Source organism: Vitis riparia, chromosome 8 (genome assembly GCF_004353265.1).
Source record: "Vitis riparia cultivar Riparia Gloire de Montpellier isolate 1030 chromosome 8, EGFV_Vit.rip_1.0, whole genome shotgun sequence".
Lineage (NCBI taxonomy): Eukaryota > Viridiplantae > Streptophyta > Magnoliopsida > Vitales > Vitaceae > Vitis > Vitis riparia.
In genome coordinates, this window is record NC_048438.1 from 3,225,520 (window position 1) to 3,250,416 (window position 24,897).

Below are 24,897 nucleotides of genomic sequence, written 5' to 3' on the forward strand. Positions count from 1 at the left end.
AATGTTTTAAATTTTACCATTTTCTTCCTTTAGGTTTTTAGAAAAACAAACTAAAGGGTACCATAAAAAAACACTTTTTCACTATTAGCAATAATAGTAATAATAATTAATAAGAGCCCGTTTGGTAGTAACTATATGAAATGCTTTTAATATTTTTAATACTTAAAATTTTTTATCATTCAAGTGTTAAAAAATAATAGAAACGCTTTCTAAAATCACTCCCAAACGCACTTTAAAAGTGTGTTTAGGAGTGATTCTATGAAGTGTTTATATCATTTCTAATGCTTGAAATTTTTTATTTTTCAAGTATTAAAAATATTAGAAACATTTTTTAAAGTCACTACCAAACTCAATCTAAATATAGTATCATAAAAATAATAGTGCAAGACCTAGATCTCCTTTCATCCTCTCTCTTTTGTATTTTTACTTCTTACTCTACCTTTTTCTTTTTCTCCCTTCTTTTCATTTTTCTTCTTTGTTTTTTAATCGATCTCTAAAGCAGGCTTTATCACTAGGGAGAGCTTTATCTTTTTGGAACAGGAGGAGAAATCTTATCTCTTCATATAGTCCTTAGTCATGAAGTGCACAGTACAAATAATATGGGTGCCTTCTAATCTTTTTAATCTTTTTCCTTTCTTCCTTTTTCCTTTAACTTTTTCTCTCTTCTTTCTTTTTTCATTCTTTGCTCTTCAACCAATCTGGCAAGGAAGCTTAGCCACTAAGGAGAGATTTACCTTTCTAAGTTTTAATAGTGTATCTGGGTGGACGCAAGGAGAATTCATTTTAATTATAGAGCTCTCTCTCCTTTAGTCTTTAGTGAAGTCAGAAGAATGTAGATTATTTGTTCTCTATAAATTAGGAAGAAAACTATCTCAGATTTCATCACTTTTACTCTCTCTCTTTCTTTCTCTCTCTCTCTCAATTCTCAAACCAGTTTCATATATACTGAGAGATCTCACCACTATTTTTCCTGCATCAGTTTCTTATCAGCTCCAGGTAAATCCATTTTTGTTCACTTCTTTCTTAAATGTTGAATTTTAGTTGATATTTAATTTTTTAGTGTTGAGTTAGCTACAGGGGAGGTTCAGGCATCAATGCACCAATCTCATCATCTTTAAAGATGGTAAAACAGAAATAAATTTTTTGAAGTAAAACAATCTCTGAAAAAAAAATATTAAGTAAATAATGAAAATTGATTAAAAACAAGAAGAAAATGCCATGCAGAATTGGGTTTGATGATCCATTTATGCTTGGGTTGGATAGGAGTGGTGACTTTTCTACTTTTATTTTTTTGAAATATAATAACCACTAGCATGTTCTATGTCTCTGGTTTATTCATGGTTGCATCAAATTAAATCAATCACCTTTGTCTAATCTGGTGACTGTGAATGGTAGCTCCCATGGCTGCAACCGGTGTGGCGGTGCATTTATATTGGAATGGAACAGCGAAGACCGAGAAATACGATGTTGTTTTTGAAGGTGATGCCATGAAAGTGATGCCTATTAAGCTCAACTATGGAACTACGTATGCTGGATTGTTGGATAAAATCTACGCAACTACGGGCATTGAGGAGAAGGATTTTGAGTTGAACATCATATGCAGATACCCTATATCTTCAAGGGAATATAAGCCCATCCCAATAAAGAATGACGAGGCCGTAGAACTTATGTTGGAAGTGCCATGCAGATCATCTAGAGTCTACTGTGTAGAGATATATTTGGAGAAAGAAGCAAGGCAATGTGTGAAAATGACCGTCTCTCATACTGATTCATCTCCACGCTTTTTGACCCTCGAAATACCTAAATTGGATTTGGGTTGAATTATATTAATATTGGGCCTCAATATTGTTTTTGAGTTTTGAAAATATTGGACTTGGGTTTAGTCTTTCACAATTATCTACTTGGGCCTCTTGATTTTGATTTTATTTGGAACTTTAGGTTATGATATTCAGCTATTATTTTTGGCTTTCTTGGTTGGGCCTAGTATTTTGAGAAGTCGAGTTTGGGCATGTTTTCTTAGACTGTATTGACTTCTATTGGGCTATACCTTGTTTTAGTTAAGGGCTATGATGTGCACCACGTGTAGGGCTAGATTTCATGGAAGAAAGGGATGTTCGGGAAGCTGTAGTTAAGGGCATGGAACCCTAGGCAGCAAAGGGAGGGGGGAGGAGGATTTTCGCTAAGACTTTTACAAGGGTTTTTTTTGTTTTTGTTTTAGAGAAAATGATTTTGAAGAAAAAGGATAGAAAATTATTTGCATTAAGAACAATCCAGGACATTATTTTTTGAATAAAAAAAGTACAATTTTTTTTATTAAATAAAAATAGTTTAGAAAATATTTTTATTAATAAAAAATATTCCATATTTTTATTTTATTTTAAAAGGTTCAAAAATCATTTTTCAAATAAATGTAAAGTTCCAGAAAATTCATCTCAGAAAGTTCTAATTTTTTTAAGTTAAAAAAAACTATTTTAATAAAATTTCATAAAAATCCAAAATTTTGTTTTTAATAAACTGTCCAGATTTTTTTTTTAAAAAAAAATAAAACTGTCCAAAATTTTTTAATCTAATAAAAAAAATACTTTTGGTAAATAAAAAAAATTGAAGTTTGTTTTGTAAATAATTTTGAAATGTCTTTGCCCCTATTAAAAATATTTTTTACTAATAAAATTGAGTTGAGCATATTTTTTAAATAAAATTTGTAAAAAAAATCATCTTCTTATAAAATTGAATTGAAATCTTCTTTTATAATTAAACCAGTGAAAACTCTTTCTTTGGGAAATCACTTTTCCATAATAGAAATTGACTTAATACTTTTTGAATAAAATTATAGAACTCTATTTTTAATAAATAAAAAAAATGAAATTCGAATATTATTTTGAAAATAGATTTGTAATATATTTAAAAAATAAAATAAAATTTGATTTGGAATATTACTTGAAAATAAATTTGTAAATATACATTTTTTAAATTTTGTAGCCAATCACTTCTCTTAATATAAAATTTGAAATAAAATATATTCTTGAAAATAAAAATTGTAAAAAATCATTTTGGTAAAAGTAAATAAAATAAATAAAAATCAACTTCTTGTAAATAAATCAAATTAAAAATTTTTCTCTTTAAATGAAATTGTACTTAATAACTTCTTTTAATAAAAACAAGAAAAATTCTTTCAAAATAAATTTGAATCTAAATAAAATTAAATATTTTGATGAATAAATGGAAGCTTTGTGAATAATCAACTTGGTTTTTAATATGAAAAAAAAATCTTTCAGATTTTTTAAAATTGTATTATGATAATTGAAATAATAAAGTCTTTATAATATATTTGTGTAATTCACTTTTATCATTGTTTTGATGTGCATTTTTTTTATTCTTTTGTGAGATCCATGATTTACAACTAATTGTCACACTTCACATGCTTACTAGAGATAATTTTTTCTTAGGGCTTAAAGGAGTATTATGACTTGTCATTGTAAGTTCTAGATGGGTAACCTGTTCTTTATAAATTAGGAAGAAAACTCTCACAGGTTTCATCACTTTTACTCTCTCTCTCTCTCTCTCTCTCTCTCTCTCTCTCTCTCTCTCTCTCTCTCTCTCTCTCTCTCTCACCAGTTTCATATATACTGAGAGATCTCACCACTTTTTTTCCTGCATCAATCTCTTATCAGAATATTCAGGTAAATCCATTTTTATTTTCACTTTTTTCTTAAATGTTGAATTTTAGTTGATATTTACACAAGAGCTAGCCATGATGGTCAATTTTTTCATGTTGAGTTAGCTATAGATGAGGTTCAAGCATCAATGCACCAACCTTATCATCTTTAAAAAGATGTAAAAGAGAAACAATTTTTTTTAAAGTCAAACAGTCTCAAAAAACAAAACAAATATTTTAACTAAATAATAATTAGCAACAACAAGAAAATGCCACAAAGAATTGGGTTTGATGATCCATTTATGCTTGGGTTGGATAGGAGTACTGGTGACATTTTTAGCTTTTTTTTTTTCTTTTTAAACAGTACCAAATATTTGATGCTCTATTAACATGCTTATGTTCTAAGAAAATTGCTTCAATTGTCCATTAAGAGTATGTTTAATAGTATTCTTGAAGTATTTTATCAAAAGTGTTTTGAGGAGAATCATTTGCTAAATTTTATCAAACACCTAATTTTTTTTTCTTCAAGAAAACTTTTCATGCTAAAAACGTTTTTTAGAATCACTATCAAATAGACTCTAAATCAATCGCTTTTGTCTAATCTTGTGAGCATGGATGGTAGCTCTCATGGCTACAACCAACGTGGCAGTGCATTTATATGAGAATGGAAGAGTGAAAACAAAAAAATATGATGTTGTTTATGAAGGTGACGACATGAATGTGATGCCTATTAAGCTCAACCATGGAACTACGTATTTTGGATTGTTGGATAAAATCTACGCAACTACGGGAATTGACAGGCATGACAGGTTGAACGTCGTATACAGATACCCTATATCTTCAAGGGAATATAAGCCCATCCCAATAAAGAATGACGAGGCCGTAGACCTTATGTTGGAAGTGCCATGCAGATCATTTCGAGTCTACTGTGTGGAGATATATTTGGAGGCAACGCGTTGTGTACGTGGAATCTCTTCCTCACATCTTCTCCAAGAATAATATTTTCACATGGAATCAGCGACGTGATCTGCTCAGGATATTGTAATTTTATTGTGTTGAATTGGCTTATTGTGTAATTTAATTGCACAATAGCATGTAGTCGGACTCTATTTTTAATAAATAAAAAAAAATGAAATTAGAATATTATTTTGAAAATAGATTTGTAATATATTTAAAAAATAAAATAAAATTTGATTTGGAATATTACTTGAAAATAAATTTGTAAATATATATTTTTTAAATTTTGTAGCCAATCACTTCTCTTAATATAAAATTTGAAATAAAATATATTCTTGAAAATAAAAATTGTAAAAAATCATTTTGGTAAAAGTAAATAAAATAAATAAAAATCAACTTCTTGTAAATAAATCAAATTAAAAATTTTTCTCTTTAAATGAAATTGTACTTAATAACTTCTTTTAATAAAAACAAGAAAAATTCTTTCAAAATAAATTTGAATCTAAATAAAATTAAATATTTTGATGAATAAATGGAAGCTTTGTGAATAATCAACTTGGTTTTTAATATGAAAAAAAATCTTTCAGATTTTTTAAAATTGTATTATGATAATTGAAATAATAAAGTCTTTATAATATATTTGTGTAATTCACTTTTATCATTGTTTTGATGTGCATTTTTTTTATTCTTTTGTGAGATCCATGATTTACAACTAATTGTCATACTTCACATGCTTACTAGAGATACTTTTTTCTTAGGGCTTAAAGGAGTATTATGACTTGTCATTGTAAGTTCTAGATGGGTAACCCGACCTCCAAATCCGTTTTTGGTTTATAGACTTGTCTTTTTTCCAAATAAGAAATCATATAGGGTTTTCTTTCTTCTTCTATTTTCATCTTTAAAAATAAAGTAAATAAGTAAAAACTCCAATTTTTCAAAAATCAGTTTTTCACAATAAAAATCAAGTCTCGCCATTGAGTGAGGACATATATGAAAAATACAGACCCACGAATGTATAAAAAAAAATGATATTAATTGATTGGCATAAGTTAATAATTTTTGCTATATAAATCTTAGGAAAAAAAACTAATAATTTATTTGTCACAAAAAAAAAAAAAACTAAGTTTTCAAAAATGTCTTGCATCACATAATTCTATTATTGATGTTTTTAATAATTTTTGTGCAAGAGTGTTATAGAAAATTATTTTTACGAAATTGCCCTATTTTAAAAAAAAAAAAATTTCACGCCTCAAAAATAATTATTACAATAATAATTCACTTAAATAAAATACATGAAAAATAAATTCAAAAATCATAAAATAATTCCTGTTCTGAATATTCACTAATATTTTTAGGAATATTAAAATATATAGATAATAAATTTTACACTGAATTAACTAAATTGAATAATTAATAAATTAATACAAAATTAAATCCAAACAACTCGGAAAAATATAAGAGGTCACACAAAAAAGAAAAAAAATATGAAATGTTTTTTTGTTTCCAATAGAAAAAATAGATAAAAAAAAAAGCTAGAAAATTAAGAAAAATGAGAGGAGTTCTCACCCTTGGCTTCCCGACTTGTTTTGCCATTTTGACATCTTGAACTTTGTTAATCAAATCATGCACACATATGAAAATAAATTAAATGAAAAAAGATAAGATTTTTAATGTGGTTCAACGATCGATGCGATTCCTACGTTTATGGAGTACACTAACACTCAACAATTCACTAATCATAAAAAATAAGAAGAGTTACAGTGATAAAACTTTCAAAAAGACCCTCTTATTACGGTTGCAATCTCTAAAAAAACAAAATCTTAAACATATAAGGGTCAAATATATAATGAGGATAAATTCATTATCATTATATAAAAAAAAAAATCTCCAAAAGGCACTGCCCTCTTCAACCCTCACAAGCTAACCAAGTAACTCAACTCTTGACATTTTGAGCAAAGTGGAATAAAACTAATTTAGGTTTCACAATCTAATAAAGTTCATATTTGAAAATTACTTTCTATATTGAGATTGAAGTCTTAACTTTGAGGAAAAAACAATCATTTTTTTAATTGTTTTACATGAATGTTTTAAAAAATCACATCTTTTATCAATTTTTGTCAAAAAAATTATAAGGGAATGTTTTTTTAAATCACTTTTAAATATATTTCAGAAGGGATCTAATGTGCAATTAAAGATGTGTTTCATTTTTTTTAAATATAAATAAATAAAGTTTGCATTATATGCATAGTGATGCATGGCAATAAGATGTGAGTAGTGGTTGTGCTCCTAAGTCAATGTTGAAAAAAATAGAATTAATTGGTTAAAAATGATGAAATAATCCTCATATTTATAAATTTATCTCCTTATATATTTTTGTTTGAAGAGTAACTCATTTTTGGTATAAATGTCATTCACTATTTCAAGTATTTATAGTATGTTTTGAAAGAAATGATTATTTTTACAAGAAAACAATAAAGACATTTTTGTCAAAATAAGGCTGAAAAATGATGAAATGTTAGATTTTTAAAATCGAATTTCCAATGATCTTTTTAATCAAATTACCAAAAAAATAATAATATTAAATTTTGTTTTTTTTAATGGGTGAAGATATAAATCCAAAAAAAAAAAATCAATTCAAAAACACTTTTCCACTATTAGCAATAATAATAATAATAATAATAATAATAATAATAATTATAATAATAATAATAATAATTAATAATTAATAATAATAATAATAATAATAATAATAATAATAATAATAAATATAGAACAATAAAAATAACGTATATCTACTTTTATCCTCACTCTTTTGTATTTTTGTTAATCAAACCATGCATACACATGAGTAGGAAAAAAAAATATAAAATTTTCGATATGAGCCTTACATTTACGAAGTGCATGAATACTTAGCAATTCACTAATCAAAGAAAAGAGGTGTACAATGATGAAGTTCTAAAAAAAACCTTGTCGAACTACTTTTTGTGCTTTGAAGCCAATTATATATATATATATATATATATATATATATATATATATATAAATAAATAATTATTATTCATAAATATTTTTTCACTATTAGAAATAATAATAATTAATAAATATAGAACCATAAAAATAATAGTGCAAGACCTAGATCTCCTTTCATCCTTTTTTTTTTTTTTTTTTACTTCTTAGACTTCCTTTTTTTTTCTTCCCTTCTTTTCATTTTCATTCTTTATTCTTAAACCAATCTCTAGAGAAAGCTTTATCACTAGGGAGAGCTTTATCTTTCCAAGCTTTTAGTGTATCTGGAACAGGAGGAGAAATCATCTCTCTTTAGTCCTGAGTCTTGAAGTCAGAACAGGGCAAAGAATATGGGTGCCTTATAATCTTTATAAAGAACAAAGAATATTTGTTCTTTATAAATTAGGAAGAAAACTCTCACAGGTTTCATCACTTTTACTCTCTCTCTCTCTCTCTCACCAGTTTCATATATACTGAGAGATCTCACCACTTTTTTTCCTGCATCAGTCTCTTATCAGAATATTCAGGTAAATCCATTTTTATTTTCACTTCTTTCTTAAATGTTGAATTTTAGTTGATATTTACATAAGAGCTAGCCATGATGGTCAATTTTTTCATGTTGAGTTAGCTATAGATGAGGTTCAAGCATCAATGCACCAACCTTATCATCTTTAAAAAGATGTAAAAGAGAAACAATTTTTTTTAAAGTCAAACAGTCTCAAAAAACAAAACAAATATTTTAACTAAATAAAAAAATAATAATAATTAGCAACAACAAGAAAATGCCACAAAGAATTGGGTTTGATGATCCATTTATGCTTGGGTTGGATAGGAGTACTGGTGACATTTTTAGTTTTTTTTTTTCTTTTTAAACAGTACCAAATATTTTATGCTCTATTAACATGCTTATGTTCTAAGAAAATTGCTTCAATTGTCCATTAAGAGTATGTTTAATAGTGTTCTTGAAGTATTTTATCAAAAGTGTTTTGAGGAGAATCATTTGCTAAATTTTATCAAACACCTAATTTTTTTTTTCTTCAAGAAAACTTTTCATGCTAAAAACGTTTTTTAGAATCACTATCAAATAGACTCTAAATCAATCGCTTTTGTCTAATCTTGTGAGCATGGATGGTAGCTCTCATGGCTACAACCGACGTGGCAGTGCATTTATATGAGAATGGAAGAGTGAAAACAAAAAAATATGATGTTGTTTATGAAGGTGACGACATGAATGTGATGCCTATTAAGCTCAACCATGGAACTACGTATTTTGGATTGTTGGATAAACTCTACGCAACTACGGGAATTGACAGGCATGACAGGTTGAACGTCGTATACAGATACCCTATATCTTCAAGGGAATATAAGCCCATCCCAATAAAGAATGACGAGGCCGTAGACCTTATGTTGGAAGTGCCATGCAGATCATTTCGAGTCTACTGTGTGGAGATATATTTGGAGGCAACGCGTTGTGTGAAATCTCTTCTCCAAGAATAATATTTTCACATGGAATCAGCGACGTGATCTGCTCAGGATATTGTAATTTTATTGTGTTGAATTGGCTTATATATCAAATGATTAGTCAGTGTTCAGGGATTGGATTAAGTTTGGTATGTCATGATAATATGTGATCTAGTTTGCATAATTCTAAGGAAAATGTATAGTTCTAGTTTTTTCTTTTCTCTCATCTTGTATATTAATAACCATATTCAAGAAAAAAATTATAATTTTTGTTTATTTTTTCTTTTTGTCTATAATTTTATTTTTTATTTTCCTTCCCTCAAATCATCTAGGAACCAAACATAGCCTTTAAGAATATTTAAACATATATAAATGTTGTTAGGAATTTTAGGCTAATCTAACCTATGGTAATCACCCTAGAAGGGGGGGAATAGGGTGATGGTCTCTTTTCGCAAATTTAAACAAGTGAATGTAAGTGACAATTATATGCAAGTATATAATAAGCAATATATAGACAATTGCATATAAATTAAAGAGTAGAGAAGAGAGAATGCAAACACAAGAGTTTATAGTGGTTCGGCACAACCCGGCCTACATCTACTCTCCTCTAGCTTCAATCCTGAGCTTGAGGTTCCACTAATTCAAGGCTTCCAAACCAAGCCTTCAAGCAATACAATTGAATTATGGTTCCAGTTCACTCTCTTGGACTTTTGACTCTAAGCACTACACTTCTCAAGAGATATCCCTCTCTTGAACAACTTCCTCTTCAAGGATTTACAAATAAAAGATCTCACAAAGATCCTAGCACAAGAACTTTAAGCTCAATTGATACAAGAAAACTAGGATTGAAAGGTGCACTAAAGATATGCAAGTTTTGAAATAATGGTGCACTAAAAAATACTCTTCCAAGGCTCAAATATAATCAAGAAAGATTTGGGAAGGTTAAGCTATTTAAACAAAGAAGTTTGAAGCCTTTTTATAGAAGAGAAAAGCCAAACTAGCCGTTTGGGGGTTCGATCGGTCGAGCTAGGGGTCGACCAGTTGACTAGCTGTTAGCATTAAATCCTTGGCAGGTGACCGTTGGCCTCAACCGGACCTCGACCGGGAAGAGAATTAACTTGACCAGGAAGAGAAGGCCACTGGGAGAGAGATAAATTTTTTGGCCTCCCTCGACCGGTACTTGATCGGATGAGCACAACCGGTCGATCGGTTCCTCAACCAGTTGAATAAGTTGAGCCATTTTTTGGCTCAACACCCAACCTTTTTCAACTTAAAACCTTTTAACACAAGTTTGAAAATCATTTAACATAAGGTTTTAGTTGAAAACATGAAATCATCCAATTCTAAAGATATTTAAAACAATATTACTCTTGGATGATTTTGGTGCATAAATAAAGAATGAAATGCATGAAAGTCCTAGTGCACCAACAACCTTACAAAGAGATCTTATGAAGCTTGGATCTTGAAAAGCTCTTCTCTTTGAGGTGGTCTTCTTCTTCATGATTTCTCCTTGGCTTGATTTGTCTTTGTGATTGCCACTTTGGAAATCGTCTTGCCTAATCACACTTAAAATATGATCATTAGTTCTAAACCTTGTTTTATTATCATCAAAATCAAGATTAACCGAACCCTGGTTTCACAATCTCCCCCTTTTTTATGATGACAAAACCAAGGTTTCTAAAAAGCTCCCCCTCAATATATGCTCCTTTGAATTTAGAAAATTTTCAAGTTTAGAAACTTCAAGGAGTATATTAAGGATGCTCAAAATGATATAATCAAACATAAATAGCATAAAGAGCATTTAGCAATTTGGCAAGACATTATTATTAAATATGATGCATACAAATAAAACCAATAAAGCACATAGCATCAATATGAATAGGATTGCTAAAACAATATTGACATTTCTTCCCTAGTTAGCAACCCTACCATTACTTCTTCCCCTTTTTGTCATCAACAAAAAGTTTCAATAAAGTATATAAGGGGAATCACATGTTATCAAAAGTTTAAAAAATAAACAATAAGCATGGTATGATTTTTCATGAAAATGAATCTCCCCCTTTTTCATTTGAGAATAGTTTCCAAATAAAAGATTGCTCACCCTTAGAACATTCCCAATTTAAAGCATGATTTGGAAAATATGTATGGGAGAACGTATGCATTTAAAAAGATATATAACATGCATTGAATAACACTTTTAGGACATAGAAGCATATGATTATTTAGTTTTACCTAGGTATAAAAAAGTCTTCTTTTTAATCCAAACCTTGGTTTAACAAATATACCAATTTTATCAAAGTGATACCAAATGTTATATTATTAATATACCAAAAATATACCAAGTGTTAGCAAAATGATATTGCAAATTAAGCTTTAGAAGGGATACCATTACCAATATCATCAATGCATTCTTTCTAAGGTAAGCATATCCTCCTTCTTGCATGGATCCCTACAAAACAAATTATCCTTTGGTACCCATATCTTCTTGGGTGCTAGAGGGTTAGTCTTTCTTCTCTTTGGAATCCAAAATAATTTAGAGTTTTGAAGAACATGAGGGGATTTTCTTAAGGAGAAAATATCACTAATGTGACCTCATTTTTCAAAAAGATTGCAAATAGTTGAAGGTGAAAAACTAGAGGCTTCCTTTACAAAATAATTCTCAAAAAAAAAAAAATTTGATTTTTGAAAGACTTGTGGGCTAGCCTCTTTTTATAAAAAAAAAATGTGTTTTTGATTTGCCAAAATCATATCAAAAGTCTTTTGGCCATTTGAGAATTTTTAACTCCTCATTTTCCTTTTCAAAAGAGATTTTTGTCTTCTCAATATTTTCAAAAATTTCATTATGCTCATTGAGCTCATTTTGAAGACAAGAATTATTTTTCTTGAGAGAAATATTTTTGAAAACAAGTTTTTCAAGATCAAAATATAATTCTTGAAGTGCATCTTGAAATTCAAAATGGTTAGAGTTGGAGTTTACCTCTTCTTGATGTTCTTCCAAAGCCATAAAGAACATGTTGGCATCCTTATTTGTGCATTCTTCTTCCATGGAGTCTTCATCACTTTCACTTTCATTTTTTTCCTCTTCATCATCATTTGTTAAAGCCATGAAGGCTATACTATTCTTATTTTATTCAACTCTTTGATGATTGTACAATTCTATCTCATAAGTCATGAGTGACCCAATGAGTTCTTCAAGTGAAAGTTTGGTGAGATCCTTTGCTTCTTGAATAGCTGTCACTTTTGTTTCCCATTTCTTTGGTAGAGACCTTAAGATCTTCATGACTTTCTCTACTTCGGTGTAGGTCTTTCCCAAGACTTCAAGTTCATTCACAATCACAATGAACCTAGAAAACATCTCAACAATAGATTCAAAATCCTTTATAGAAAATAATTCATAATCATGCACAAGGATATTGATTCTAGACTCTTTAACTTGGTTGTTTCCCTCATAAGTGTTTTCTAATAGTCTCCAAATTTCTTTAGCCGACTTATAATGCCAAATACGATTAAATTCATTTCTATCAATAGCACAATGTAAGATAAAAACGGCTTTGACATTTAATTGAACTTTCTTTCTATCAAGTTCATCACATTCATGCTTAGGTTTTGGAACCATCACTCCATTTTCTAATTTTGAAGGGATGTGGGGACCATCTTCAATGACATCCCATAAATCAAGATTAATAGATTGGAGAAACCAAGTCATTTTGGTTTTCCAATAGGGATAATCGGTTCCCGTGAAAAGTGGAGGTCGAGTGGTTGAAAAACTTTTCATATGAGATGAGCTTGATGGATTAGCCATTACTTCTTAGACGGTTAAGTTTTAGACAAGAAGCCTTGCTCTGATACCAATTGTTAGGAATTTTAGGCTAATCCAACCTATGGTAATCACCCTAAAGGGGGGGGGGGGGAATAGGGTGATGGTCTCTTTTCGCAAATTTAAATAAGTGAATGTAAGAGACAATTATATGCAAGTATATAATAAGCAATATATAGACAATTGCATATAAATTAAAGAGTAGGGAAGAAAAAAATGCAAACACAAGAGTTTATAGTGGTTCGGCACAACTCGGCCTACATCTACTCTCCTCTAACTTCAATCCCGAGCTTGAGGTTCCACTAATTCAAGGCTTCCAAACCAAGCCTTCAAGCAATACAATTGGATTATGGTTCCAATTCACCCTCTTGGACTTTTGGCTCCAAGCACCTTTTACACTTCTCAAGAGATATCTCTCTCTTGAACAACTTCCTCTTCAAGGATTTACAAATAAAAGATCTCACAAATATCCTAGCACAAGAACTTTAAACTCAATTGATACAAAAAAACTAGGATTGAAAGGTGCACTAAAGATATGCAAGTTTTGAAATAATAGTGCACTAAAAAATACTCTTCCAAGGCTCAAATATAATCAAGAAAGATTTGGGAAGGTTAAGCTGTTTAAACAAAGAAGTTTGGAGCCTTTTTATAGAAGAGAAAAGCCAAATTAGCCGTTTGGGGGTTTGACTGGTTGAGTTAGGGGTCGACCGGTTGACTAGCCGTTAGCATTAAATGCTTGGCAGGTGACCATTGGCCTAAATCGGACCTCGATCAAACCTTGACTGGTCCTCGATCAGACCTCAACCGGTCCTTGATCGGACCTCGACCGGGAAGAGAATTAACTCAACTGGGAAGAGAAGGCCACTAGGAGAGAGAAAAAATTTTTAGCCTCCCTCGACCGATACTTGATCGGACGAGCACAACTGGTCAACCGGTTCCTCAACCAGTTGAACCAGTTGAGCCATTTTTTGGCTCAACACCCAATCTTTTTCAACTTAAAACCTTTTAACACAAGTTTGAAAATCATTTAACACAAGGTTTTAGTTGAAAACATGAAATCATCCAATTTTAAAGATATTTAAAACAATATTACTCTTGGATGATTTTGGTGCATAAATAAAGAATGAAATGCATGAAAGTCTTAGTGCACTAACAACCTTACAAAGAGATCTTATGAAGCTTAGGTCTTGAAAAACTCTTCTCTTTGAGGTGGTCTTCTTCTTCATGATTTCTCCTTGGCTTGATTTGTCTTTGTGATTGCCACTTTGGAAATTGTCTTGCTTAATCACACTTAAAATATGATCATTAATTCTAAACCTTGTTTTGTTATCATCAAAATCAAGATTAACCAAACCTTGGTTTTACAAATGTCATATATGGAAAAGATATGCAAATAAGTTCAAAATTTTATTATTAATTAATTCCATAAAGGTGTGGGGTCTTAGTCTATCCTCTAATTGTTCAATATACACAAGAAAATAATGTGACTTAGAAAATTCACATTATCATGTCTGAGTATCTGAAAATTCTAAAAGAATAGCTGATGAACTAACCATTATTATTGCATCCATACATGAGGATGATCTTAATATTCAAGCACTTTGTGGGCTAGGCTTTAACTTCAAAGATATCTTCGTGCATTCATACATGAGGATGATCACCCAAGTGTGTCCTCTTCGGTGATCCTAAGGAGATGTGATCATGAAATTTAAGGCTATAATAATTCCTCAAGTGGAATTTGATATATGCTTTTGAGAACTAGAGTATGCCAATTGATCACATAGTAAGAGAATTTGTAACTCCAAGATTAAAGAGATAATCTTAAGAGGTTGACAACATACATCTCTTTAAATTACACATTAGGTTATAGGGAGTTTGCAATAGTGGATAGTAAGTCATAAACCAAAGTTATATCTCGTTGTAATTTTATAGGATATTGGAGTGTTGTTGATTTTTTTGTAGTAGGATGTTGAATCAACTTTAAATTAGATTATGAGGGAGCTTGTATTTTCTTGGGTCCCAATGGTCCCTATTCAAGCTCTTAATTCATGATGACATAATTTTGAGGTTATTTTTAGGTTTCTAATTCATATGTGTACATAAGGGCGTTTTAGTAAAAAAAAAAATTACACTTGATCATATGAATGGTCCTTTTGGACTAGGCTAATTAATTTGAGCTCAATAAGGTTGGTTAATTAATTAGAACCTAAGTGGGCTAGATAAGTAACCTATGCCCAAGCTAGTCTCAAGTTCCTTAAACTCACAAGGAAGCCTACATAAACCCTATAAAGCTTCACTTTTGCACTTTTGTCTTTCAGAATTTAGATGGAAACCCTAACTTGCCCTCTCTAGAGAGAAGATTACCTTTCTCTGGTGTCTAGATATGTGAGAGTGATAGACAAAAGGTTGTTTAGTTGGCGAGGCTTGCAATTCACTTTACACGACTTCATTAAATTAGAATTGATTTGGGAATATCTAGATCACATGTATGATCTCTCTTCTATCTAGATCTATATTATTTATGGTGTCATTGCCATGTCTTTCTTCTTCCTCCAATTAGATTTAGAGAAGCCTAAGACTAATAGCATGCACCCTAAATGATCTAGGGCTTGAAATGGAGAGATCTAAGGGTTCCTAACAACAAGTGTACAATTTTCTACTATTGTGTTGGAGCACGAAACAATGGGTTGTTTCTTGGATTTTCATGATATCTAGTTGGAACTAAAGAATATACAATTTCATGTTGTACTTATTCTTGTGGTAGGACAACTAGCCTAGTCTATATCACAAAAACTAGGTAATGTTAGTGCACTTTGAGCAAGAAATTGTAAGATAAAAGTCAATGAGCCTTTGAGATAAATGAGTATTCTTTTTACTAGACTTAGATACTCCTTTGTTGCATTCTAAAAATGTTGGCACACGTGATTCACAACATGTGTGATGTTAGGCGGGTGAACGTAAGGTATTATAAGACCCCAATAATGCTACGGTATTTAGTGGTGTTAACATATTTAGTGGTGTTAACAACTTCTTGATTGTCATGTAGACTTGCCGCTTTGACTACAACCGGAGTATTTATCTTTACGGACTCTAACATCTTAAATCACTAAGCAAATCGCAAATATATGTTATCTAATGCATTTTTCTTAAAACAAGAAATCACTTTAGGCTTCACAATCTAATAAAGTTCATATTTGAAAATCACTTTCTATATTGAGATTGAAGTCTTAATTTCGAGGAAAAAACAATCATATTTTTTTTAATTGTTTTACAGGAATGTTTTAAAAACTCACATCTTTTATCAATTTTTGTCAAAAAAAATTATAAGGGAATGTTTTTTAAATCACTTTTAAATATATTTCAGAAGGGATCTAATGTGCAATTAAAGATGTGTTTCTTTTTTTTTTATTTAAATATAAATAAATAAAGTTTGCATTATATGCATAGTGATGCATGGCAATAAGATGTGAGTAGTGGTTGTGCTCCTAAGCCAATGTTGAAAAAAATAGAATTAATTGGTTAAAAATGATGAAATAATCCTCATATTTATAAATTTATCTTCTTAGATATTTTTGTTTGAAAAGTAACTCATTTTTTACTTAGTAGTGACATCAAATTAAAAGTGCGTTTAACAATATTCTTACTTGAAGTATTTTATCAAAAGTGTTTTTAGGAGAATCATTTCCTAAATTTTATTAAACACCTATTTTTTTTTCTTCAAAAAAACTTTTCATGGTAAAACGTTTTTAAAATCACTATCAAATAGACTCTAAATCAATCACTTTTGTCTAATCTTGTGAGTATAGATGGTGGCTCTCATGGCTGAACCGATGTGGCAGTGCATTTATACTGGAATGGAAGAGTGAAAACCAAAAAGTATGATGTTGTTTATGAAGGTGGCGACATGAATGTGATCTAGTTTGCATAATTCTAAGGAAAATGTATAATTCTAATTTTTTTTTTCTCTCATCTTGTATACATATTCAAGAAAAAATTTATAATTTTTGTTTATTTTTTCTTTTTGTCTATAATTTTTATTTTTTTTATTTTCCATCCCTCGAATCATCTAGGAACCAAACATAGCCTTTAAATTGGATTTGTAACTCAATGATTGAAAAGATAATCTTAAAAGGTTGATAACAAATATCTCTTTAAATTACACACCAGTTTATAAAGAGTTTGCAACGGTGGATAGTAAATCATAAACTTAAGTTATATCTCATTGTAATTTCATAGGCTATTGAAGTGTAATTGACTTTTTATAGTAAGATGTTGAATCAACCTTTAAATTGGATTATGAGGAAACTAGTATTTTCTTGGTCCCAGTGGTCCCCATTCAAGCTCTTAATTTAGATGACAATTTTGAGGATGTTTTTAGGTTTTTAATTCATATGTGTGCATAAGAGTGTTTTAATAAAAATACAAGATTGTACTTATCAAATGAATGGTCATTTTGGACTGTGCTAATTGTTTAGACCCTAATAGGGTTGGTTAATTAATTAAGACCTAAGTGGGCTAGATAAGTAAGTTAAGCCCAAGCTAGGCTCAAGTTACTTAAACTCACAACAAAACCTACATAAACCTCTTAAAGCTCCATTTTTGCACTCTTGTCTTTTAGAATTCAGAGATAAACCCCTAACCTCCCCTTTAGAGAGAAGATTTCCCTTCTCTAGTGTCTAGATCAATGAGAGTGACAAGGCAAAAAGTTGTTTAGTTGGTGAGGCTTGCGATTCACTTTACTTAACTTCATCAAATTGGAATTAATTTGGAAATACCTAGATCACATGTATGATCTCTCTTTTGTTTAGATCTATATTATTTATGGTTTCATTGCCATGGTCTTTTTTTTTTTTACTCCAATTAGATCTAGAGAACCCTAAGACTAGTAACATGCAATTTGAACGATCTGGGGTTTGAAATGGAGAGATTCAAGGATTCCCAATACTAAAGGTATAATTTTCTGCTTCTGTGTTGGAGCATGAGACAATGGGTTGTTTCTTGGATTATCATGATATGTAGTTGCAACTAAAAAGTATACAATATCCCATTGCATTTATTCTTGTGGTTAGACAACTAGCCTAGTCCACATCGCAAAAAACTAGGTAATGTTAGTGCCTTTGAGCAGGAAATTGTAAGCTAAAAGTTAATGAGCCTTTGAGATAAATTAGCCACCACCCCATCACGTGCTAGTCAAGGAGGTATCCCATGTCCACAGTCTGCACCACCGTCTCTCATACTGATTCATCTCCACGCATCTTCATCCATGGCTAAGCATTCTTCCAAATCTATAGTACCTATTATTGATTTGGGTTGAATTATATTAATATTGGGCCTCAATATTGTTTTTGAGTTTTGAAAATATTGGACTTGGGTTTAGTCTTGCACAATTATCTACTTGGGCCTCTTGATTTTGATTTTATTTGGACCTTTAGGTTTTGATATTCATTGGTTGAGGTCGTTATTGGAGGGAGCTATGATGTTCACCACGTGTAGGGCTAGATTTATGGAAGAAAGGAATGTTCGGGAAGCTGTAGTTAAGGGCATGGAACCCTAGGCAGCTAAGGGGAGGGGGAGGACAACTCATCTTCTCTAGGATTTTCGCTAAGACTTTTTCAAGGTGCCCTTTTTTTTTTTTTTTTTTTTTCAGAAAATGATTTTGAAGAAAAAGGATCCAAAAACTGGTTTTAATAAACACTAGAAAATTATTTTTCATTAAGAACAATCCAGGACATTATTTTTTGAATAAAAACAGTACAATTTTTTTTATTAAATAAAAATAGTTTAGAAAATATTTTTATTAATAAAAAATATTCCATATATATTTTTTTATTTTAAAAGGTTCAAAAATCATTTTTCAAATAAATGTAAAGTTCCAAAAAAAATATCTTAGAAAGTTCTAAAAATGTTTTTTTTTTTAATTTAAAAAAAATGTTTTTTTAAAGTTAAAAAAATTGATTTTAATAAAATTTCATAAAAATCCAAAAATTTGTTTTTAATAAACTGTCCAGAATTTTATTTTATTTTTATAATAAAAATGTCCAAATTTTTTTAATCTAATAAAAAAATAATTTTGGTAAATAAAAAAAAAATTGAAGTTTCTTTTGTAAATAATTTTGAAATGTCTTTGCCCCTATTAAAAATCTTTTTTACTAATAAAATTGAGTTGAGCATATTTTTTTATATAAAATTTGTAAAAAAATCATCTTCCCAATAAAATTGAATTGAAATCTTCTTTTATAATTAAACTAGTGAAAATTCTTTGTTTGTGAAATCACTTTTCCTAAATAGAAATTGACTTAATACTTTTTGAATAAAATTATAGAACTCTATTTTTAATAAAAACAATCAAAATCAATATCTTTGAAAATAAAATCAAATTATAATATTTTTTGAAAATAAATTTGTACATTTTTTAAAAATAATTTCAAAAAATTCTTTTTTTTTAAAAAAATTGATTTGGAATATTTCTTGAAAATAAATTTGTAAATATTTTTTTAATTTTGTAGCGAATCACTTCTCTTAAATAAAATATTGTAAATATTATAAAGTCTTTATAATATATTTGTGTAATTCACTTTTATCATTGTTTTGATGTATATATATATTTTTATTCTTTTGTGGTATCCATGATTTACGAACTAATTGTCATACTTCACACTTGCTTACTAGAAAGGCCTTTTTCTTAGGGCTTAAAAGGATGTTATGACTTATCATCATAACTTCTGGATGGGTAACCCATCTCTAAATCCGTTTTTGGTTTATAGACTTGTATTTTTTTCAAATAAGAAATCACATAAAGTTTTCTTTCTTATTTTGTTTTTTTTTTTTAAATAAAGTAAAATAAATGACAACTCCAATTTTTCAAAAATCATTTTTTCACAATAAAAATTGAGTCATGCCATTGAGTGGGGACATATATGAAAAATACAGGTCCATAAATGCATAAAAAAATGATATTAATTAATTGACATAACTTAATAATTTTTTCTGTATAAATCTTAGGAAAAAAAATTAATAATTTATTTGTCGCAAAATAAAAAAAAAAAGGAACTAAGTTTTCAAAAATGTCTTGCACCACATAATTCTATTATTGATGTTTTTAATAATTTTTGTGCAAGAGTGTCATAGAAAATCATTTTTACAAAGTTGCCCTAATTTTTTTTTATATAATTTGTCACGCCTCAAAAATAATTATTACAATAATAATTCACTTAAATAAAATTATTAAAAAATAAATTAAAAAATCATAAAATAATTCCTCTTATGAATATTCACTAATATTTTTAGGAATATTAAAATATATAGATTATAAATTTTACACTAATTTTTTTTAATTAACTAAATTGAATAATTAATAAATTAATACAAAATTAAATACAAACAACTCAGAAAAATATAAGAGGTCACGCAAAAAATAAAATAACTAGGAAATATTTTTTGTTTCCAATAGAAAAAATAGAAAAAAAAAAAGCTAGAAAATTAAGAAAAATGAGAGGAGTTCTCACCAGATTTTGTTTTCGTGCTCTCAAGATTCCATTACACTATTTGTTTCTCCGTTTTGACATCTTGAAGTTTGTTAATCAAATCATGCACACATACAAATATAAAATAAAGAAAAAATGCAAGATTTTTAATGTGGTTCAATGATTGATGTGATTCCTATGTTTACGGAATACACCAATACTTAACAATCCACTAATCATAAAAGATAAAAAGAGTTCTAGTGGTAAAACTTTCAAAAAAACCCTCATAATTGTGGTCGCACTTTCTAAAAAACAAAATCCTAAACATAGAAGGGTTAAATATATAATGGGGATAAACTTGTCATCATTAAAAAAAAAAAAAAATCTCCAAGAGGGGTTGCCCTCTTCAATTAGCTAACCAAATAACTCGACTTTCGATATTTTAAGCAAAATACAACAAAACTAATTTAGACTTCACAATCTAATAAAGTTCATGTTTGAAAATCACTTTCTACATTGAGATTGAAGTCGTAACTTTGAGGAAAAAAAAAATCATATTTTTTTAATTGTTTTACATGAATGTTTTAAAAAATCACATCTTTTATCAATTTTTGTCAATAAAATTATAAGGGAATGTCTTTTTAAATCACTTTTAAATATATTTCAGAAGGGATCTAATGTGTAATTAAAGTTGTTTCATTTTTTTAAAATATAAATAAATAAAGTTTGCATAATATGCATAGTGATGCATGGTAATAACACCTGAGTAGTGTTTGTGCCTTGAAGCCAATGTTGAAAAAAATAGAATTAATTGGTTAAAAATGATGAAATAATCCTTATATTTGTGAATTTATCCCCTTCCATGCTTTTGTTCGAAGAGTAACTCATTTTTTTGATATAAATGTCATTCTAAATTTTGAAAGAAATGATTATTTTTACAAGAAAACAATAAAGGTATTTTTGTCAAAATAAGGTTGAAAAAGGATGAAATGTTAGATTTCTAAAATTAGATTTCCAATGATCTTCTTAATCAAATTACCCAAAAAAAAAAAATATTAAATTTTGTTTTTTTAATGGGTGAAGATATAAATCCAAAAAAAAAAAAAAAAAATCAATTCAAAAACACTTTTACACTATTAGCAATAATAATAATAATAATAATAATAATAACAATTAATAAATATAGAACAATAAAAATAATAGTGCAAGACTTATATCTCCTTTTATCCTCACTCTTTTGTATTTTTGTTAATCAAACCATGCATACACATGAATAGAAAAAAAAATAAAACATAAAATTTTCGATATGATCCTATGTTTACAGAGTGCATGAATACTTAGCAATCAACTAATCAAAGAAACGAGGAGTACAATGATGAAGTTCTAAAACAAAGTCGTCACACTACTTTTTGTGCTTTAAAGCCAATTATATATATATATATATATATATATATATATATATATATATATATATATCAAAAAATATAATTCATATATATTTTTCATTATTAGAAATAATAATAATTAATAAATATAGAACCATAAAAATAAAAGTGCAAGACATAGATCTCCTTTCATCCTCTTTTTTTTTTGTATTTTTACTTCTTACTCTTCCTTTTTCTTTTTCAGTCTTTATTCTTTAACCAATCTCTAGAAAAAGCTTTATCACTAGGGAGAGCTTTATCTTTCCAAGCTTTTGGTGTATCTGGAACAAAAGGAGAAATCATCTCTCTTTAGTCCTGAGTCTTGAAGTCAGAACAGGGCAAAGAATATGGGTGCCTTATAATCTTTATAAAGAACAAAGAATATGGGTGCCTTATAATCTTTATAAAGAACAAAGAATATTTGTTCTTTATAAATTAGGAAGAAAACTCTCACAGGTTTCATCACTTTTACTCTCTCTCTCTCTCACCAGTTTCATATATACTGAGAGATCTCACCACTTTTTTTCCTGCATCAGTTTCTTATCAGATTCAGGTAAATCCATTTTTATTTTCACTTCTTTCTTAAATGTTGAATTTTAGTTGATATTTACATAAGAGCTAGCTGTTGAGTTAGCTATAGATGAGGTTCAAGCATCAATGCACCAACCTTATCATCTTTAAAAAGGTGTAAAAGAGAAACAAATTTTTTTTTAAAAGTAAAACAGTCTCAAAAATCAAAACAAATATTTTAACTAAATAATAAAAAAAATTAATTAACAACAACAAGAAAATGCCACAAAGAATTGGGTTTGATGATCCATTTATGCTTGGGTTGGATAGGAGTGGTGACATTTTTAGTTTTTTTTTTTTTTTTTAAACAGTACCAAATATTTGATGCTCTATTAACATGCTTATGTTCTAATAAAATTACTTCCATTATATGCTTAATTATTTAATTAGTAGTGACATCAAATTAAGAGTGCGTTTAACAATATTCTTACTTGAAGTATTTTATCAAAAGTGTTTTTAGGAGAATCATTTCCTAAATTTTATCAAACACCTAATTTTTTTTCTTCAAGAAAACTTTTCATGCTAAAAACATTTTTTACAATCACTATCAAATAGACTCTAAATCAATTGCTTTTGTCTAATCTTGTGAGCATGGATGGTAGCTCTCATGGCTGCAACCGACGTAGCAGTGCATTTATACTGGAATGGAAGAGTGAAAACCAAAAATTATGATGTGGTTTATGAAGGTGACGACATGAATGTGATGCCTATTAAGCTTAACCATGGAACTACGTATTTTGGATTGTTGGATAAAATCTACGCAACTACGGGAATTGACAGGCATGACGGGTTGAACGTCGTATGCAGATACCCTATATCTTCAAGGGAATATAAGCCCATCCCAATAAAGAATGACGAGGCCGTAGACCTCATGTTGGAAGTGCCATGCAGATCATTTCGAGTCTACTGTGTGGAGATATATTTGGAGGCAACGCGTTGTGTACGTGGAACTCCTCCTCACATGTATGCTGCGTGATCTGCTCAGGATATTGTAATTTTATTGTGTTGAATTGGCTTATATATCAAATCAGTCAGTGTTCAGGGATTGAATTAAGTTTGGTGTGGCATGATAATATGTGATCTAGTTTGCATAATTCTAAGGAAAATGTATAATTCTAATTTTTTTTTTCTCTCATCTTGTATATTAATAACCATATTCAAGAAAAAATTTATAATTTTTGTTTATTTTTTCTTTTTGTCTATAATTTTTATTTTTTTATTTTCCATCCCTCAAATCATCTAGGAACCAAACATAGCCTTTAAATGTCTCCATTTTAATTAAGGATTTAAAAATATATAGAATTTACAGTAGTGAAAAAATTGAGAACATATTTTGTCTTCAATGAATAAATCATCTTGCACCTCATATCTATATCTATATATATATATCATATCCCATAATTACATGTAATCACATTAGCCAATAATAATGTGTAATCCAGTGCATTAATAAGAATATTTAAACATATATAAATGTCATATATGGAAAAGATATGCAAATAAGTTCAAATTTTTATTATTAATTAATTCCATAAAGGTGTGGGGTAGAATCCTTAGTCTATCCTCTAATTGTTCATTATACACAAGAAAATAATGTGAATTAGAAAATTCACATTATCAAATTTGAGTATTTGAAAATTCTAAAAAGAATAGCTGATGAACTAACCATTATTAGTGCATCCATACATGAGGATGATCTTAATATTCAAGCACTTTGTGGGCTAGGCTCTAACTTCAAAGATATCTTCGTGCATTCATACATGAGGATGATCACCCAAGTGTGTCCTCTTGGGTGATCCTAAGGAGATGTGATAATAAAATCTAAGGGTATAATAATTCCTCAAGTGGAATTTGACATATGCTTTCGTGAATTAGGGTATGTTAATTGATTACATAGTAAGAAAATTTGTAACTCAAAGATTAAAGAAATAATCTTAAGAGGTTGACAACATATATCTCTTTAAATTACACATCAGGTTATAGGGAGTTGGCAATAGTGGATAGTAAGTCATAAACCTAAGTTATATCTCGTTGTAATTTTATAGGACATTAGAGGGCAATTGATTTTTTGTAGTAGGATGTTGAATCAAATTTAAATTAGATTATGAGGGAGCTTGTATTTTCTTGGGTCCCAATGGTCCCTATTCAAGCTCTTAATTCATGATGACACGATTTTGAGAGTATTTTTAGGTTTTTAATCCATATTTGTACTTAAGGGCGTTTTATTAAAAATAAAAAATTACACTTGATCATATGAATGGTCATTTTGGAATAAGCTAATTAATTAGAGCCCAATGGGGTTGGTTAATTAATTAGGACCTAAGTGCGCTAGATAAGTAACCTATGCCCAAGCTAGTCTCAAGTTCCTTAAACTCACAAGGAAGCCTACATAAACCTTATAAAGCTTCAATTTTGCACTTTTGTCTTTTAGAATTCAGATGGAAACCCTAACTTGCCCTCTCTAGAGAGAAGATTACCTTTCTCTGATGACTAGATATGTGAGAGTGATAGGGCAAAAGGTTGCTTAGTTGTCGAGGCTTGCAA

General features: G+C 29.1%; 1 protein-coding gene and 2 long non-coding RNA genes across 3 annotated transcripts; all 3 read left to right on the forward strand.

The window, feature by feature from the left end:
- Window positions 1–835: 835 nt before the first annotated feature.
- LOC117919766 lies at window positions 836–23,486 on the forward strand. The gene is made up of 3 exons (XM_034837014.1): window positions 836–996; window positions 1,396–1,603; window positions 23,161–23,486. The coding sequence occupies exons 2-3, from the start codon at window positions 1,401–1,403 to the stop codon at window positions 23,327–23,329; spliced, it is 372 nt and encodes a 123-aa protein (XP_034692905.1). The 5' UTR covers window positions 836–996; window positions 1,396–1,400; the 3' UTR covers window positions 23,330–23,486.
- On the forward strand, window positions 3,597–4,603 carry LOC117919768. Its single transcript, XR_004652141.1, has 2 exons — window positions 3,597–3,680; window positions 4,278–4,603. It is a non-coding gene; the product is annotated as an uncharacterized LOC117919768 (long non-coding RNA).
- LOC117919767 lies at window positions 8,058–9,079 on the forward strand. The gene is made up of 2 exons (XR_004652140.1): window positions 8,058–8,145; window positions 8,754–9,079. It is a non-coding gene; the product is annotated as an uncharacterized LOC117919767 (long non-coding RNA).
- Window positions 23,487–24,897: the final 1,411 nt, after the last annotated feature.